General features: G+C 39.3%; 1 protein-coding gene across 9 annotated transcripts in view; it reads left to right on the top strand.

Annotated features, from left to right (window-relative positions):
* PLCH1 (phospholipase C eta 1) overlaps window positions 1–19,705 on the top strand; it is an 85,500-nt gene that overhangs the window by 62,318 nt on the left and 3,477 nt on the right. For 5 of the 9 annotated variants that reach the window (XM_056358864.1, XM_056358863.1, XM_056358865.1 and 2 more), the window contains 13 exons: window positions 164–271; window positions 2,475–2,636; window positions 5,329–5,400; window positions 8,212–8,306; window positions 8,993–9,090; window positions 10,541–10,720; window positions 10,812–10,919; window positions 11,868–11,992; window positions 12,449–12,533; window positions 13,313–13,459; window positions 13,860–13,939; window positions 15,904–15,963; window positions 16,438–16,798. In XM_056358864.1, coding sequence (XP_056214839.1) covers window positions 164–271; window positions 2,475–2,636; window positions 5,329–5,400; window positions 8,212–8,306; window positions 8,993–9,090; window positions 10,541–10,720; window positions 10,812–10,919; window positions 11,868–11,992; window positions 12,449–12,533; window positions 13,313–13,459; window positions 13,860–13,939; window positions 15,904–15,963; window positions 16,438–16,798 — 1,681 coding nt within the window. Of the gene's footprint in view, window positions 1–163; window positions 272–2,474; window positions 2,637–5,328; window positions 5,401–8,211; window positions 8,307–8,992; window positions 9,091–10,540; window positions 10,721–10,811; window positions 10,920–11,867; window positions 11,993–12,448; window positions 12,534–13,312; window positions 13,460–13,859; window positions 13,940–15,903; window positions 15,964–16,437; window positions 16,799–19,544; window positions 19,574–19,705 lie in introns of all 9 variants that reach the window. The other 4 variants (XM_056358867.1, XM_056358866.1, XM_056358870.1 and 1 more) reach the window with 3 other exon arrangements.

Genomic DNA, 19,705 nt, shown 5'->3' with positions numbered 1-19,705 from the left:
TCTGTGTCCTTGAACAGGTTTGCATGAGACTCTCTGAAAACAAATTCTGAACTCTGGTTGCAGTTTACATAAGGAATAATTGAGGAATGGGCTATTTTGGTCTTTGCACTGAGAAACACTGACGATGTGTGCATTTATTGTGAGTATTTTTTCTTCATTTTAGGGTAAAAAGTTGCCATACAGTCTTGGAGCAGATGCTGAGGAAGGAGAAGTTTCAGATGAGGATAGTGCTGATGAAATTGAAGATGACTGCAAGCTAAAGCCCTGCTATGTATGTGCATATACACAGTTCCCAGAATTGTTACATCTGTACATTTCTTACATGCATACTCTGTCATGCTACTTACAGTTGTAAGCAGATCAGAGTTTTTAACTTTGATTTCTAAGTCAGGACCTTAAATATAGAAGTTATATAATTCCACTTTTAGATATGGAATAACTTTGGTTGGAAATGCACACTTTGTCTTTTAAATCATATAAATAACAGATTTAAGTACTTTAGTTATAATAGACTGAAATAGCCAGCATTGTAAGCCTGCTAGGCTTTTTTTCAGATACAAATGTGTAGTACTCAAAGCAATGCCATGATGGAATTGCTACACCAAATGCTAGATGAAAATTATGGAATGAAAAAAAATTCGAGGTGTGAAACCTTTTTATTTTCAGTCCTTCCATTTCTTATTTTTTGGCACTGAAGATGGCTTTCTGTTCCTTTTATTTTTTAGACTCTGTGTATTTTTCTGCTGTTAATTTCATTAACACATTGGTTTTTTGCTACAAATGGAAACTGACATATGATGCTAATACACATTATCCAGCAGGTGTGGTTGATTTTGTTTTTTTCTAGTCAGGAGATAGCCTTGCTTCACCAGTTAAAACTTTTGAACAAAGAAAATACTGTCTAGGGAGATGCAGAAAGAATAGATCAAATTCAAATTAATATTTAGCAAGACTAATGTTTATCTTTACTTTTGAATGTAGCCCAGTGAGTTTGCCTTGTTCTTATCTCTAGTTCTCATTAAATGGTTTTGGTTTAAATACTGAGATTTTAGTTTGTCTGTATATGCCTGCTCTTAGCGATTGAAGGTTTTTCAGAATACCTTAGGATTTGCTTCTGTTTAAGAAGTCCTCATCTGAACTGGTTCAGAGGAAGTATATGTTTATGCAGGTTCTTCCCCTACCCTGATGCTGCTAAAATGCTAGTGTCAGCCACATCCTTTGGGGGATTCTTGTACACCATACAGAAGGGCTGATTTGATTTTCTTGGTTGGTTGGTTTGCCCCCCCACCCCCCCCTTTCCAATAAACTTTAGCACCCCTTTATGCTACTGGACAGAATCATAATTAATTAATTTCTTAATTATTTGAGGTTAAATTGCACTTGGATGTCATTCAACCCATATGTTCCACAAGACAGTCTCTCTCATACAGAAGTATGCTTGAAGCACAGGATACAGTCAGCTTGCTCAATAACTCAGAATTTTTATTTCTCTTAGTATTTACTACAGAACTGGAAATATTTGGTATTAATTAATTTGTGGGGAAGCTTGAAGACTTCCAATCCCATAAAACTTTAGGAATATGATTAATTTTAAGTACAGGTACAAACTTCTGCAGGTTTAAGTTCAGGGAAAATTATGTATTGAATCAATATAACTCTTAATTATGGATGTAATAAGATAAAATTGCTGAACCAGTTCTGAAACCAATGTAATGACTGATGTTTTGTCATGTGCTGTTCAGTAGGAGCAGTCTATGTATTTACTAATGTGGCTTGAGCACTTCTGATGAGACGATGCTTTCTTTAACAGAAAGACTTAAGACAAAATTTGGCCATCCTTAATGCCAATGCAAAACACAGTATGCCTTTAGGCATGGAACATGTTAGGACAGAACAGTTGCTTTCCTGTCCTGTGCCAGGAGAGCTCTCACGCCCCACAGGCAGAGGAATGCTAGGTGCACACTGTTCTATAGGATCCATTTTTATTTTAAGTGCCTTATGTAATTGTGCCTGTATAGTCCGTATGACTGCTGTTAACAGGAATTGCTTCCTCTTTCTTACTGTTTGGAGCAGCAATCTAATGATGCTTAGGTTGTTATTTTGGAGGAAGTGTGTAAGTGCATTGGCTGAAAATTCATGCTGCCTTCTGAAAGAGAAGTCAGACTTGTGACAGTTTTGAATGAAAGAGCTAACACCAGGGTTCTGGGGTGATCTGTGTGGTAGTGTGCTTTGGTGGGAGGCAGTGTAAGTTTTGTCAGGAGGAGTAAAGAGAAAAGGAAAATGGAAATGGCAGTAAAAGCCACCAATAGAAAAAGCAAAATCAGGCAGTATTACACAAGAAGCTTTTTCTTGCACAGAGAAAGGAAAAGTTAGCAGCACTTTGTGGCCTGAAGCATGTGTAATGCTCCCTCAGGCTGTCCCAGGAGTGATGGACATCATAATCTACTTTAACTGGTTTTCTTAATGTCTTTCAGAGTAACGGGGCAACTGAGCACCAGGTGGAATCTTTCATAAGAACAAAATTGGAATCTCTGATAAAAGAATCCCAAATCAGGGACAAGGAAGATCCTGACAGCTTCACTGTGAGAGCCCTGCTAAAGGCAACTCATGAGAGTTTAAATGTTAACCTGAAGCAGGTATGTGGGTTTTTCCCCTTCACATGCTCTGTTGAGTATTAGACAGCACAATGTATGTTGTACATTTTTCAGATGAGGAAGCTGATAACTTAGGAGCAAGTTCTGAGTTTGTTTTATCCAAATGAAAACTTGGAACTATTTCAGGATGATATCAAGGGGGAGTGAATTCCAATGGTCAAGTGTGAAGAATATGTTCTTTCAATGAGTTCTAATCAGGTTTATTCCTTGTAAAACTTAGAAGTGACTAATTCAGTAAGTACTAGTATTGCAAGCATGTGTCAAGCAATTTGGTTTGTGTCTAGGTTATTGGAGAAAGATCCTTTTTCTATTGCCTCAGTCCTATCAAGACCGGCCGCAATAACCCAGAGCGTTGTCTGCCTTAATGCTGATGGCTGTTTTGTACAGCACTAAAACACAGGATTGTGCTTTTACTGCCCGAAGCAAGGTTCTGCTTTTTCATGACTGCTTTTTCAGACTCTTTTAGATCAAGAACGTATGGATTTTTTCCCTTTTGACATCAAACTCTTCTTGTAAGACAGTAAAATGTATTGGAAATTTGAATACATCAATAAGCAGTTAGTACCTTGGATCCACGCTTACTGTACTTTCACCTCAACTGGTTGCAAATCCCCGTTATGCTAGAATACAGAGTGAATTGTTCCACAGGGGATGTGCCCACTCTGTAAGCGTTGTAGTTTTAAAGGTCAAGTACATGTAGCTCTGCTTTCTGCATGTCTTCCCACTCTGTAGGGCTTACATAGCTCTTGTCAGTCTGTTTCTCTGAAGTTGGGCCTATGAGACTTTTGCCTGAAGCCAGACTTGACTTGTGCTGATGCTTGAGACGTCTGGTGAAGGCTCTGTTGTGGTGGGAAGAGGCTGTAAGAATGCAAAGGATGAAGCCATCTGACCCGATAGAGAAGGGTTATTTTCAGACTTTGCAGTATGAGAACAGAGTCAGTTTGCTGGTTCCCTTTGGCCTTTGTGAGATGAGAAAAGTGGGATTTCAGAGAGCAAACTCCCCATATTGGTACGTATGATAAGATATGAGCTATTTCAATGTATATTGTGTTAGAATAATTACATTTGGTATGTCCTCTGGTATCTGGAGAATGACTGGCCCCTAGATAGCATTTCGGGGGGTAGGGAGTTTTGTTTAACGAATGCAAATTGCCATGATCTGTTGGTGTTGGATATGATGTCTCAGATTACCCATTGCCTATTGTTGATGTGACCAGAATACTGAAAATACTTCAGTAATGCAAGTGTGTTATTCAAACATCTATCAGGTAATAATTTCAATGTTAAAATTTTCTAATTGACTAATTGTAAAATTATTAAGGGACATTCAGAGATCTCTTCCCTTGCTATGTGAAGACTGATTGTATGTGACTATGGTTTCAAGGGTTTTAAGCAATATAGAGCTGAACAATTAGTAATAGTAAATTAAAACAACTGGAAGATTAATTTATAGAAACTGTTGGTTTAGATGGGAGAAAACTAAATGGTTAAACGTTGCGCTGATTTAGTAATTCTGTAACTCATTAGCTAGCCTTGGTGTTGTAAAGCTCTTTTCTAGTATTTTTTCTAGTGTGCTTTGGCTGGTAAAATCTCATTTTCCCTTGCTTCATTACTGATGTGCCTTTCATTTTCCCAAAAACTTATTATTTTTAAAAAAAAAAAAAAAAAAGCAGCATTCACAATGCAAGTTTGTGTACTAATCTCCAGTAATAGTCAAGTGGATTTCTTGGGAGGGCAAGGGAGAAAGGCAATGTGTATGGTACTGTCAGTCAGGCCTGATACTAGTTTGGATTTGCTGTTGAAACTGTCAGCTCTCACTCATACCTGAGGGAGAAAAGTACTTTATCTGCTGACGTCGTCTTCTGCATTTTACAGAGACTTGCAGGCTGAGCTAGGAACGAATCTTTGAACATAGATACAAAGGCTATCGACTTTTTTGGACCTGAAGAAACCATCTAGTGTTCTTATTGTCATGATAGCCAGAAGTGAACTCCAGCTCAGCACTGAACAGAGTAACTGAAGTTCACAGTACTCACTGAAACTCTGGGGGAAATAGTCTTCAGCACCTTTAGGTCTTTGTTTTGCCCTTTAGAAGATGAAGGCATGTGCTTTTCTGACAGACGAAGCTACATGCTGCCAGGAATTATCAAACTGATGTCTAGGGGCATGGCTATAAATGTGAAACTCATACTTCAGGCTTGCTATGAAAAGTCCACATTTATCTATTAGGAGATTATCCCCGCCCCCCTCCCTACTGTTTCCTTTGTGGCTATTTTCAAGTACGCTTTCAAATGCTGTTGTGTTTTGTTGTTGCTTGCCTGATGTTGCTAGACTTTTTTTCTACATTGTTGTTTGTTGCCTTTGAGTGTTAATGTTAGTATTTTTTCCTTACTGTTAGAGGATTGCTAAGCTATCAAGTATATAAAGAAATCAGAAAAGTCCTATAATGAGATTTTGGATTTCGATTTATATTTGCAGATGATTATCTTGTGTTTAAGACTTTGAATCATTTTTATTTTCACTTGCTATCACTGTGCTTTTCTAACAGTCAATCAGGGTGACATACAAGAACTTATATTAGGTTGAAACTGTATTTTAGAGACTGTAGCAGACTCTCTAAAGATACTTCTGAAGGTATCTAGTTACATTTTTTTTTTGCACTTTCTCTGCACAGAGCCTGGACACAAAAGAAGGTGGAAAAAAGTCTCATAGTCGATCATTAATGGGCAACTTTGGTAAAAACAAAGTAAGTAAAATGAGAGTCTCAGTTTGCTCTTCTAGGTCTGACAGCATTCTAGAGACTCTGGGTATGTTTTATTGCTGGAGACGAGCTTAGTGCATATGAGGGCAGTGAGGAAAGGCTACATGATTACACTTGCTGTTCAGAAGAATGTTAGTTGCTAGCAGTATGGAGGACCCTGTAAAAGACAATCACACAGACTCAGGAAAAAACCTTGCCTGACTAAAAAGATTATCTTTACTAGTGATGTGGAACTGCTGATTTTCTGATCAAACTTGCAGCAGCAGAAGAGCAATGTAGACAAATGCCTTGGTGTATTCTTGTTTTCCAGAGCTCTGTCCACACAGCTGACAATGTTTGTTTCATTCAAGGCCCAGTTTTAGTCTGTTTCATACCCTGAGCAGTGCCATGCAGTGTGCTGTTTACTGTCTTTCCTCTTGCTTTAAAGAACCGCTATGATTTGAGTACTGGCTCTGGGCTCCTGCTTTGTAAAAGTGTGTTTTTCTCTTCATGGTTTTGCATATAGTATTTCTATGTTCATGTAGCTGCTAGTTCAAGTTGTCTGTTTCGCTGGGTCTTCACTGTGGTGGCTCTGTTGAATCAAGCAAGAGCTACTATAACGTAGAGGGTGAGGTTCAATTTTACAGCTGTACAGATAGCGGCCACCAAAAGGGACACTGTGCCCCTGTTTCCTCCCATTCCCATATCCTGACAAATGTGTTCCTGTCATCTGCCTCCCCTATTTCCACACTCCCATGGTGCCTGAAGGCTTGGATCTCTGGAACGCATAGCCTCAGCATGAGCTGATACAACTGCAAGCTTCCTTCCTCCGGGAGTCACTTAGATGCCAAGCCAGTAAATCAGCAGGTCGGCTCGTCACGAGAGAGGCGTGCAGCAGATCTGCAGCCAAGTCCCTGTGCCACCAGTGGCTTCCTCTGCCCCCAGCCTCCTAGATGCCTGTATTCCTCTTCAGTGCTGCCTGTGGTGAAAGCTGCAGCCGAGCAGGGAGCACACTCTGATTGATAATCTGAGTAGCAGTTTAGGAAAAAGAGTGATTACGAAATACTTCATAGAACTTAATCAGCCACCAGCTCATCTGCCCTGAAGCCAGCCAGGTGCCATCAAAATTTCCCTAGGCAAACAATACCAGGACTCATATTTACACTTCGATTATAAACTTACAACAGCTTAAAGTGGTCGTATTTCAGCTGCTTTAGCTAAGTGCACATTATTCACTCAGTATGCGTTGAGATCTGCAAATACCTGTTGTGCAGGATAGTGGGCACATCTCGTTGTAACCCATGTTTGTTGATGGGAAGGCAAATGCTATGGAATGAGATGTCACAGACAGAAGTTGGCAACTAAAATCTGTTGGTTGCACTGAGAGCTGGAAAGTATGTCAATAATTTAATTACTTCAACTAGTTATCCTAATTGATGTAGCATGTTGGAAAGCCCATTCGTTTTATCTCTGTTGAAAAAAATAAGACAGAAATACATAGATTATTTAAAAAAAAATAAAAATAATAAAAAAAAATGATTGTATTGTAGAGTGAGGCAACAGCAACATTCAGTAACTTCCCCCTTATGCCTTTCCAGTTAAAGGGATGCCTGGGAAGGATGGTTACTATTCATATTTTTGCAGATACAGAATTATCCACTGAGGGATATTGATTTGTGACATTTTCAGCCAGCTCTTGTGCCAAATGTGCCACATATAAACTCTTTAAAAACTGCCAGTGGAGGACAAAGACACTAAAGCTAACAATTTCTGCAAGTTAACTGCAGGAAACATCCACAGTGCAGACCTTCAGATTCTAAAACTGAACCATGTAGATTATTTCCAACATAGTCAACTTCATATCAGCACTAAACAAAGCAAACTAAATTATGTAGAATATTGGTGTATCACAACAGGAGAAAAGAACTGTGTGCTCAATTAGCCATATGAGCAAAAGGATAAGGAGCTCTCAGTTATATTATTACCTCTTGATGAAAAGGGAATTAAAGAAATTCTCACTTGAATCTATAGTTAGTATTACAAAAAATGTAATGTTGTTGAAGTTGAAAACTGTATTAAATAATAGATACTTCTGAAAAAAAAGGTGCTTTTGAGATTTTAAATCTTTTTATCATAGCTATTTTCTTTACTGTATACTGTAATAATTTAGGATAACTGAATGGCAGCAGAAAGATGATGTTTGAAAATTTTTCCCTGGCTCTGTTCTCAACTTCACAAATGAATTTGTAAAATTTTCTAAGCTGGGAGGGAAGCGTAGGTATGTGGAAGCAATGCACTGTACATTTAGATCCTACTGTGTGTTACTATTTGTTAAATTTGGTATGATACGTTAGAATTTCATCAGGATCAGTGCCCAGTGTACTGGAGACAGGAGCAGTGTTGGCTGCTCTTGCCAGGAGGGAGCAGGGGACAGAAGCTGCAGAATGCATGGGGGCCGCAACGGAGCAGCCAGTTTGCAGAAAAAAAATTCTCCAGGCTTGGATTTGTCTGCCTGCCAGCAGGTAAACCTGCTCCATAGCTGCAGGCTTGGATCCTGGCAGTTAGATGGAGAGAGATCAGGGCACAGGCCTTGTGTTGGCTTTCCTTCTCCGCATGTATGGAAACACTTGGCATACCAGCCAGGGTTTCCTGCTGTCAAACCCCCAGGGTCATTCTGCATCCTTGTAGGACACTGGTCCTGTGTTGTAAACCTGCTGCAGCTCGCTTCCTTACCTACCTGATGGTAATTTACAGTCATGTGAATTTATAGAAGCACCCCATAGACTGACACAGCTGTGCTTGATTCTTTCCCAACAGAAAGCTGTGAAGGCAGCATCCAGATACCATAGTGCATCAGATGATGAAGAAAGCCAGCAAAACTCTTCTGGGAAAGAAATGGGGCAGCTCCACAGGTAAGCTGTGAACCACTGCAGTTCTCCACCTCAGTTAAAGCTATAGGCATGTTTGCTGCTATCAATATTTATATGTGATTTCCTCAGGGAACTCTGTTCTTAAGAGCAGGTCATTTATGACACTCTTGTTGCGCTATATTTTGCTGTGACTGCTGTAGCCTGATATTTTAATTGCATAGCTTTTCATAGGTTGCAAATAGCAATTACCATTAAACTGAAAAGAACTGTTATAGTAATACTCTTCTAATGGAAAAATGCCAGTCTACATTTTGCATGCTGTAAATAGTGCTCAAAGAAAACTGTTTAAGCTAAATAAGGGCACATCACAGCCCAGCCAACTTTATTACATCTGAGAATGTAAAGAAAAAGCAATCAAAGAAGTGCCATTGAGAACGCATTTGTCATCACAGAAATGCTCCATTTTCAGATACAGCTCAAAGCTGTATTTTTGTTGAGAAGAGTCATGATGCAGCTATTTCATTATGTTTTAAATGAAACATTTTGTTTGTGTAGTGTGACTATAGAGGTACAAGCAGAACAGTCATCTCTGAGCCTTCTCCAAGGAAGTTTGCCATACGTGGTTTCCTGTTCACAGTTGTTTATTTCCTTTTTCATGAAAAGTTGAAATATGCTTTAAATATTGAAAAATTCCCAACTTGCTTTATACATTAAATATAACTCCACAGACTAGCTCGTCGAAGAAAAACGGTGAAGTTGTGTCGAGCTCTGTCTGACCTAGTGGTGTACACAAACTCGGTGGCGGCCCAGGATATAGTAGATGATGGTAAGGCTGCTGGCACAAGCATGTGCCTTTTTAATTTTTCTGTTTGGATAGGAAACATGTCTGTGTTTTAAAGGTTTCCCCTGTTTTTCAAACATGTTTTAAAGGCAGAGTAGTTAGCTAACCTGATCCTTTCACTTAACAGTGGAGAAAGAATAAAGCACCACCTTTTTCTTCCCTAGGAAGTATACTTTCCCATGGTTTCTTATGGCATTCATGTTTTAGTAGCAATTTTACAAGCTAGGCTTTCAGGAGAACTGTTTCCTGGTTTCACAGTTATATAGAATTTGTCATCATCATTTACCTTGATAAATTTTACTTTAGTAATGCAGTAGATTTGAATTGTGATAAATAGATGTGATCCTTGTTCAGAAAGCGTGCAGTTGTTTCACTAGATGTGTTAGAGGCAAAATGGAAATTGAGAAAGTTGTAGAGGAATTTGTGGGAAAGGTCACCAAACGTATGTAAACAGTGTATGAAGTTCTGTAATTACTATAAAATTAATTCCTAATTTAATAGAACTTAATGAGAGAAATTAAGGAGGGTGAAAGCACTGTGGAGAACGAGTCTAAGAAATCCTACAAGAACATAGTCTTGTAGAGTTCCAGTCTTGTTCTGAGCTGAGAGACAGCTCAGCTTTTTCTGCAGGTCTGGGTGCAGTTAGGTGGTACTGCTGAACCCACCTCATGGCTCGTGGGCCTCTGGAAAGGAGGATCTGCTCCTCAGAGCACAGTACTACTGCTGCTTTTCATCTAGTGCTTTCCTGGTGCTAGCTGAAGAGATGGGCATGGAGAGATGATATAGCTGAGTTGGTCTAACTGCTCCCTCAAAGTTGGGCACTCTCACCTAGGAAAGTCTTCTGGTCAGTCTTTCTCCCAGAGGGCTGTTCAAAGGGGGTCAGCGGAAGGTGAGAAAATGCTAGGAGGGAAGACTTATGAATTGGAAAAGTTTGCTTGGATTATTTAGAGGAAGGGTGAGTTTGCAGAAACTTGTGTGAGAGAGAAATGGGTTGAGTGCTGCTATTAATGTGTTACAAGGACAAGAGCAAAATTGGAGCCCTGCTGGACACTCCTTTCCCCTGGCTGTAAGCTCTTCAGTGAGATAGTTTTGATTATGCTGTCATTAGTAGATTTCTCTATAGATTCCTCATAGCAGCCGTGTCTGGGGTTTTGCAGGAGAAAAGGCCCTAGCAATTAGCTTGAACTCTTGCTTGGCTTTCCTTTTGTTTCTGGAAACTTGAGGGTAGAACAAAAGACCCTCCTGGAAGGGGAAATTGTGCCCTTCACTTATGCAGTGTACATGATTTGCATATGACAAGACAATCTATTGTTGTAACTTTGGACTAAATCTCATGTTCCCCTTGATTAATATCAATGTAACTGAGCTCTGAGTTCAGGCCCCCATCTCCTGAGATTGCTTTGTAACTTGTTTGTTGATTTAACAATACACACAGGATCAACAGGGAATGTGCTATCATTCAGTGAAACAAGAGCCCACCAAGCAGTGCAGCAGAAGGCCGAACAGTTTATGCTTTACAACCAGAAACAGCTTACAAGGATCTATCCATCAGCCTATCGGATTGACTCCAGCAATTTTAATCCATTACCTTACTGGAATGTTGGTTGCCAGTTAGGTAGGTTTTGTGAAAAACTTACTTCCCAGTTCTTGTGTATCTGCTAAGTAAATATCTTTATCGATGACACTTGAGTTATCTCTTTCAACAGTGGCACTAAACTACCAGTCTGAGGGACGCGTGATGCAGTTAAATGAAGCAAAATTTAGGGTAAATGGCAACTGTGGTTATGTCCTCAAACCTCAGCAGATGTGCAAAGGTAATGTCCCACTATACATTTATTTAAGTGTCAAGCCTTTCAGAAAGTGTCTTTATGGTGAAGTTGTGAAGACACAAGAAAGGGGATTAAGAACATACATAGAATCTCTCATATTTCCATACATTCATAGACTTTAGACTGTGTAAGTACTAGCATGCAATGTCTTGCTGTTATTATAGATATATATAGAGGGCTCCATCTTATTAATATATGTTTAAAAACAGAAAAAGGGCTCCTAGGACAGCCAACTGCAAGAAAGTAGAAAAAGATGCAGTGGCCCAGGACCAAGGACTTGGTCCAGCTCTCAAGCAAGTTAGTGGAATTACTTGGTTATGTTTAAAAGGATTTGGTTCATTCCTCAGAATACTGTTAAAACAGGAGCCGTAGCTTTCAGTGTTATGCAATGACAATCCTTCCATATTTTGTGGATTTGGGATCTGATCGTGCCCATATGTCTTAATGTGGCCATAAGAAGCAGTGGCATTGACTGAAAGGTACTTGAGAAACAATAGAGGAAGTTTTGGGTACTTGAAGCAGGCACTGCTGCTTCAGGAAGCACCTTATTCAAGCCTGGCTGCTTGTTCTCATTAACATCTGGGCAGCTGTGCAAGAAACAAGATCACAGTGCTGATCCGGGTGATAACTATTGATTTTTTTAAGCTACTACTTTACAGAAGAAATTTTTGGGGGTTTTTGGTTTGGTTTTTTTTTTTTCAAAGGAGTCTTGTAAAACCTTACTATTAGTGGGGTCCTTTCTGTCTCACAATCACATAAACAAAGGCTGCTCAGCTTAGAAAAGGGTTGTAAGAAATTGGAATGAAATTATAAAATTTCATACTCTTGTTACTTGCTTATGACTGAATTTTGGCTATATGTATGCATCATTGGAGGTAATACTTATTTTGTGTATCTTTCTCCTTACATTTCTCACTCCTTGCCATCTTTCAGGCACATTCAACCCCTATTCTGCTGATCCACTTCCTGCCAGTCCTAAAAAGCAGCTTATTCTGAAAATCATCAGTGGACAGCAGCTACCTAAGCCTCCTGACTCAATGTTAGGAGACAGAGGAGAGGTAAGATACTCTGATACCAACAAATGCTTCCATGAGAGGTCCTGTAGTGACGTGGCAGCATGTGACTCAAATAAATAAATTTTCACCTTATTTAAATACACTGGTTATTGTCAAGCTTTTGGTCACTAAATACTACATTTTCTCACAGAGTTTGTATCCTGTGAGGTACAAAACCCCATGATGTTTAACAGTGGATTTGCTTTGTATTTTGAGGGTGACTTCATTTTTTTTGAAAATTAGTCATAGCTGGCCATAGCTCTTGAGACTACAAACCATACATCACTTCTACCTCGTTAAACCATTTCCCATGATAGTGCTGCTTGAAGATTCATGTGAATCATAGGTTTTTGAATTCTCATATGAATTTAAATTAACTCTCTGCATGAATTTTCTTAAAAATTGACCTTCACTTGTATCATTGACTTGCTTTTAAAATGCTTTGTTTTTAAAAAATAGATTATAGATCCCTTTGTTGAGGTGGAAATTATTGGGTTGCCTGTTGACTGCTGTAAAGATCAGACCAGGGTGGTTGATGACAATGGTAAGATAATCTAGCTGATTTCTTCTTCTTCTTCTTAAAGTAAAATATTAAGTAATTATAAATGACTCGGTATCTGTTATTACTTTCTAAATTGCGAGGCTTCTTATCTGACAAAATCAAATTCATGTATTTAAGAAATTAATTCTGTTTTCTGGACAATTTCTGGTATGCAGAGACAGACAAGGAAGAGGTGAAGGACAAGAACTCTTCACTACAGTATCTTTCTCCTGGATTGTGCTTAAATCTCCTTTATGCAGAAGTTCCAATTTTTTTTTTTAATGTATATAAAATATACATGTATAACTTCAAATGCAACGAAAACAAATCATGTCCTATGGAGTTTTAACTGCTACCTCAGCCTTCATGGGAAGGAGATAAATAACAGAGCGGGGTAGCCTGTTGCAGCAGGAGAAGGGGCCATCAGTTGTCATAGGCTGCTGGAAAACCATGGAGGGGAAAAAAGGTAGTTCCTATTTGGTTTGGTCTGTCTTTACCCTACCATAGTTCTGCAAAACAACAACTTGCCTTGGTATCCCTGCCAGCTACCCAGCCAGAATTATTTTTCTGTAAAAGCAGTCCAAGAGACAGATCTCTCACTTTTAATTACTTACATAATGGAGATTGAGAGCGCCTAGATCTAGATGAGCAATAAGTAATGAGTTTTCATATGTGTATTTGGACTACTTGTTTCTTATACCTCTTGCTATGCATCATGAAAACTGAGGCTAGCGCTTGCTATGGAATTGTTTTCCAAAATTTCTGTTCTGTTTGTTTTACAGGATTTAATCCTGTTTGGGAGGAAACACTCACTTTTACCATCCACATGCCCGAAATAGCTTTGGTGCGATTCCTTGTTTGGGACCACGATCCTATTGGGAGAGACTTCGTTGGACAAAGAACTGTGGCCTTCAGCAGTCTTGTGCCTGGTTAGTCCCACTTGTTTTCCTTGACTTAAATACTAACTGAAGAACCAAACACCTTTGAACTTGAAGTTTTAGATGAGGTTATTGGCATATGATATACGCTTATATCTCTGGGACTTTGTGAATGACCTTGGACAATTCTTCTGGTATCTTAGCAAGGTATATTCACAGTTACTTGAAGGAGTTTGGATGTCTGTGCTTTTGGGAATTACTACTGGTGTTTTATTTATAACTTGGAGGCATTTTATACTGGGGGGTTGGAAAACCTGTGAGAACCTAAGTTTTACTAAAGGCATAAAAGGTGGCTTACTGTATGTATTTCACTGTTATAGATAGTTGTTGCCAGTTACACATAAAATGCAAACTGTTGATTATTTGTGGTGCAATATTTTTGTTTTACTAGGTTATCGTCATGTGTATTTAGAAGGACTGACAGAAGCATCCATATTTGTTCATATAATAATTAATGAGATCTATGGAAAGGTAAGTCTATCCAGAAATGTGCTTATTTTATGACTCTTTAGTTTCATTCTTCTTATAAAAATGGATTTAAATGTACCACAGAACCTCACAGGATTTGTGTGGTTTCTAAATGATTCTTACCGCTTAGGTTCGTGGCATTTTGTACATTGGGTTAGCAGTGCCTAGCTCTCTCTGGCTAATTCTAAATGAACTATTCAGATCATACAGCAATGAAAAATCCCAATGTCTGATTCTGTTGCCCTCAACTCGAAGTCTTAATTTATACTCATATCTTTATATGTATGTCTGTATCTATGTTATCTGCTAAGCATTGGCATGCTCAAGGAAGTAAAATGCAATTCCTTATTCGTAGTGTTTTCTCTGAGGAGCACTGAGCCAGGATACCCGCTCACAGCACACCCATGTCCAGTAAAACACTTGGGTCTCTCCAGCTGAGATACCCCAATAAAGCACAGGCATGCTTCTGTCGGAGTGCTCAGGACGCAGAAGGGTGTAGCTTGTAGTGTGCGTGTGGGTTCCTTGCAGGTGATCAGCAAGGAGTGCATAACATACTGTTACTCTAGTCTTAGCATGTGTGTACTTATGAATGTTCGTAAGTTAGCACCTAGTAATTACCACATCTATGTACAGTAAGTATATTTATTGAGTCAAACTAATTTTATCTTAAAGTAAGTCTTGAGAACTGTAACTGCACCAAAACATGGTATTTGACAAGCTATTTTTAGCAGCTAATTTAGGCTTTAAATCTTTTAGGTTTTAGTGTATACCTTTTTGCTTTTCTGCAAGATTACTAATTTTAAAACAGTAGTGAAAGCACAGTGCTTTTTCTCTGCATTTCTACTTCAAATGCCTTCATGAGCAACTAGCACAAAGAAATTAAGGCCATGTTCAACAGGATGCTAAAATAAAATAACCCTTTGTAGTGATTTAGAAAAAGAGAAAAACACACACACACCCCCCACCTTTATGAAATGTGTAGGTTGAAAAGAACAGTTAGACCTCAGTCCTTCTGCCTTCTGAGAGTGGATGCAGACAACGTCATGTTGAATATGTAAAACCACAGTTCTGTGAGCACCCAAGGGAAATTCAGTGGAACAGGGTAGAAGGTAATGTAAATGAGGCCTACGGGCTGAGATTTTGTATAGTCCAGATCCTCACTTAACTCCACTACCTTTACCTTCACTGATCCCATTAGATCACTGAATGATCTAATGATGGCTCTGTAAACCATTTAGCTATCTGTCTCACTTTCAGCATCCCTGTCTCAGTGCGGGGACCAGTGTCTCAATGTACTCCTCTGCTCTTGTCTCCACCAGTGTTCCTCCTGCCAGGGAGGACAGCAGCGAGGTTGTGAACAGTGTTAACCAAATCAGACCTGTGCATGTTCTGAGCACAAAGAGAAGCTTTTAGTATTCAGGGTAGACTTCATTACTCTTAAATCAGTGTAAAAAGAAAAGCAGCAGTAAACAGCTTGGAATGCACCTGCAATATATACCTAGCTCTGCACACATCTGGCTATGTGTGTGAAATCACGTACAGTTTTGGTGATAGCCTGTAGGGGAGCTTGTTCAGCTGTTGCTCTTGGCTCATGTGCTCTTCAAAGAAGAATTATGCTCAAGAAAAGTCGTAAAGAGTAGTTTCACAGGGAGGACAAAAGGAAGCAGGGGTGAAGACCTGTTGAGATTTGATTATTGCATCACTTAGTCTGTTCATCTAGTGCTTGCCTTAATGATGGGCTGTGTTATTGTTTCTAATGTGCATTCAGCCTTTTTTGATACATTTGCATCCTTGTAAGTGAGGATATCTGGTCAAGTTTCTGAGAGATACTTACATTAGACTAATACATAGTTTTAAATTATTTGCTCTAGAGTTGTATTTACAGCTGATGTGCTATAACCTCATTTGCTTGTATCACAGTCTTGCAAACATTAGCCAAATGTATTTGCATGTTTTTTGCCTTTCAGTGGAGCCCTTTAATCCTCAATCCCAGTTACACAATATTGCACTTTCTAGGAGCCACAAAGGTAGACTTCATTAGCATGCACTTTGCACTTGGCACAGATTTTTCAAATGGTTCTTAATCGCATGATCTGCAACTACCAAACTTACATCATTCTTCATTCAGACTCTGAAACATTTGAATATTGCTTTGATGAAGCCCATGCATAAAACTCCAAGTTAATGTGTAGCCTGTCACTGCAGTACACTTACAGTCTTGTCATCTCTGATTAGGAGACTTTGAGCAAACTGCTCTTGTAATTGTGGCAGGCTGCCATCCTAATGAGGAGAAATACAGACATGCATGAATTCATGGAGACCTATGCTGATAGTTCCTTGGTCAGAGTAGATGTGAATTGCTTGGTGTGAATTTTTGCTTTGCTGCATTTTTAAACTTTGTCTTCATCGTTCATAAATACTCTGAAAGCAGCCCTTTTCATTGTACTCATTATATAACAGTCAGAGCTCATTTGAAACCCTGGTTATCCTTGTCCTTTCAGAATAAGCAGCTGATAGGACTCAGAGGGTTGTTTAACAAGAACCTGAAGCACAATTCTGCTGAAACCAGTGGGCATTATGTACGGAAGCGATCTATTGGTGATCGAATTCTCCGGCGCACAGCCAGTGCACCAGCAAAAGGTAGAAAGAAAAGTAAGATGGGTTTTCTTGAAGCTACTGAAATTAAAGACAGTGCATCTGAACCAACAGACCTGAAGGACAAAGAAGGAGTTGTAAGGCGTACAAGCCGGAGTTTGCAAACACGTCCTGCTTCTATGCCCGTGGACAAATATCTTCTTGTAGGACTACCATGCCCAGCAGATGAAACTGCCCAAGATGCCAAAGGAAAAGAAAATGCATCTGGTAAGATGCTTCCAAAATTACTTTTGGTGTAGTAAGTGGAAACAGTCCGTGAAAAGGCTTAGTTCTGCAGTCTTTATGCAAGTAGTTTTATTCAACTCGCATAATGGTTACATATCCCTAAGACTGCAGTATTTCAATAGCTTCTTAAACTCTTTGATAAAAGACACCCTGGAGAGCTGTCTACTCTGCAAACTAGGCAAATGAATTACAGTAATTTCTGGAAGTGCTCTTAAAAGGACACTTGCCAAATTTCTTTTTATAATTTAAGAGCCAGCCTTCAATCACGCTTCATCAATTTCTAGTTTGCTACTGTCTGTTTACTTATTGAAACAGGGCTGCTGGCATGGTGGATTTTCTCTCTCCATTTTCAAGGAGGAAGAACAGCATACAGCCTGTGTTTTTGGAAATGGTGTGTGTAAAGACTAATGCAGACTTTCTAATAGATGTAAAAGTGGCAAAAGTAGGTCAAATTTTGTAGTATCCAACAGTCTTGGTGTTATCCTCAGCCTAGGTTACTTACTTTGTTTAATTTATGTGGAAAGCATGTGTTAGGATGAAATTTTGGCCTTATTGATATGCAGTAAAATTTCTTAAAATAGCTTTTTTTCTAAGTGTATTCAGTAATAATAATCCTGGTTTTGAAATTCAGTTATTCCTGTGACTACAGCAAAGTCAATGTGTTTGGCCTGCCTAATACTTGATTTACTGGAATATCTAAATAAGTCTAGGAAGCTTTGAATACAGTGGCTGTAATTCATTAGACCTGCTGTCTCCACCCTGAGCTTGTCCCTAGCCTAGAGTGTCTATATTGCTTTTTGAGGCTGTTTTTTGTTTGCTTGGGAAGAGCAAGTGCACTCACACAAGCTGTCCCCATGGGGCTGCAGGGCTAGCCAGATCCTCAGCTTCTGGTCAGTTCTGACAGCACAGTGTTTCTGCAGTTGGTCCCGCAGGGCTCGTCCTCAGCTGGCGCGGGACAGCCAGCAGCACTGTCTCTCTCGCTCAGTAAGACGCAGGGAACACACTGAGAAACCTCTCTTGGCTGGGGGTGGATGATAGAAATGCTGCTCTTCTCCAAATATTTTCATCTATGGAGCAGCAGCTTCCAGCAACCACAGGAGCCACCCTAAAACAGAACTACCAGGCACAGATTAAGGATGTGTTGTTAAGCCACCTTTGTTCTATTAGCAGCTCATACTAGTGGCTTTGAAGGAACAGATAATCTGCACATCGCCTTGTAAGAGAAGTGACTTAGGAGAAACAGCAAGCAAAATCAAAACAATTATTTTTTTTTTTCTACCACCCTGAGAAGAAAGTGTAGACAGGAAAAAGAGTATTCCTAGTAAAGGGAGTTACCTCTGAAATGGTGTTTTTTAAATTGAAAGATCTTCTAATTAAGCCCATGAAGGTGATACAGCTCAGCCATTCGTCACAACAGACGTAATCATTTCTTAAATAGTTCTTCCTAAAGATGCTACAGGCAAAGACACAAAATTATTTTAGAAGAAAGTTCTACGCTTTTTGGAGGTCACAGGTATTCACTTACAGCAGAGTAACCTTTGCAGAACACACAGGTCCTGGTGAGATGACCTAAAAAGCTGTCACAGGGAATGAATCCTGCCTCTTCTAGCTATGAGAGGACTAGATCCTGTCCATTAGAGACTGTAAGCCTTGCTCCATAATCCCTATGGAAGAGAACTGGCCACCTTTAAACATAAAGAAGAGAGATGTGAAGAAGATGGAATTCCAGATGGAGTCCTCTCCTGTCCCCGAGGGACCTTTTCCCTTCTCTGTGCTGCAGGGCCATCCATGACTCAGTGGTAGGCTCAGGGAAAAGCAACCTGGGCCCTTTTTTTGTGGGAGAACTTACTTTGAGTCACGGTAAGAAAAGGTACAATGCAGCCTTGTGCACATATGGAATACGCTGGGATTTTCTCAGGAAGTAAGTTTAGCTCAAATATTTTAGACTTGGAGGTGGCGTCACCCTCAGGGAGGCACTAATCAGGTGAAGTGTTTGTTATTGCAGGATGCAGTGAGGAATGGAAAGGGCTGGCTGTCCAACAGAGATCTTTCTTGCTAAAACATTATGGCTGAACATATATCCTCAAGTGGAATTATGCAGGTGGACAGTGTGCTGTCAGTTTTCTCCTGTGTTCTTTATAGAAAAAAAAAAAGTCTAGAATCAAAGAAATGTACATCTTTTCTATCCTTATCTAGGAGCACTGGAAACTTTGGGGAACTACTCAGATTTTGGAGATCAGCATTTAAAGCTATATTCATTAGAAACAGTTCTTACTCCACCAAGGGGTTTCAGTCACTGCTAGTGAATGATCAGGGCTTCTCTTGTTTTTCCTAGGATACCTGACTTCTAGCAAATGTTAGAAACAGTGTATGTTATGCCACACTTACTTCTATAGTCCCTGCTTAATTAAAAGCTCCAAAGGAGTGAGCCACGGAGCTTGGATTTGGCATATAAAGACAAGTAAGAAGATTGGGTGGAAAAAATATCTGATGTGTATTTTTCAAGGAAACAAAAATGTTTCTCTCATGAATGCAGCATGCTGGTAGAAGATCAAAAATGAAATCCTGAAATTGTAACATTTTACAATAACTACATGTATAACAGAGTCTGGAGTCCACCTACTTGATTATTTTTACTCAGCTCTTTTAAGCATGCCTCTTGTTTCAAAGTATTATGTTTTTTAACAGAGCTGTTTTGTTCTGTCTTTATTGCCATGCTGCTTTATAGTACAAATCTGAATAGGAACACAGCTGAAGGTAATACCATGTGCAAGCTATGATATGGTACCTCATTAACATTATTTGCAACAAATATTACATCATGTGCTTGATGTAATAGACATTCAAAGGAAGTTTCAATGAAGTGCCTGCAGTTGTATTTTTCCATTT

The sequence above is a fragment of the Falco biarmicus genome, chromosome 13 (genome assembly GCF_023638135.1).
Source record: "Falco biarmicus isolate bFalBia1 chromosome 13, bFalBia1.pri, whole genome shotgun sequence".
Taxonomy (NCBI): domain Eukaryota; kingdom Metazoa; phylum Chordata; class Aves; order Falconiformes; family Falconidae; genus Falco; species Falco biarmicus.
The sequence above is the reverse complement of the archived record's forward strand: the minus strand, read 5'-3'. Positions and strand labels throughout refer to the sequence as shown.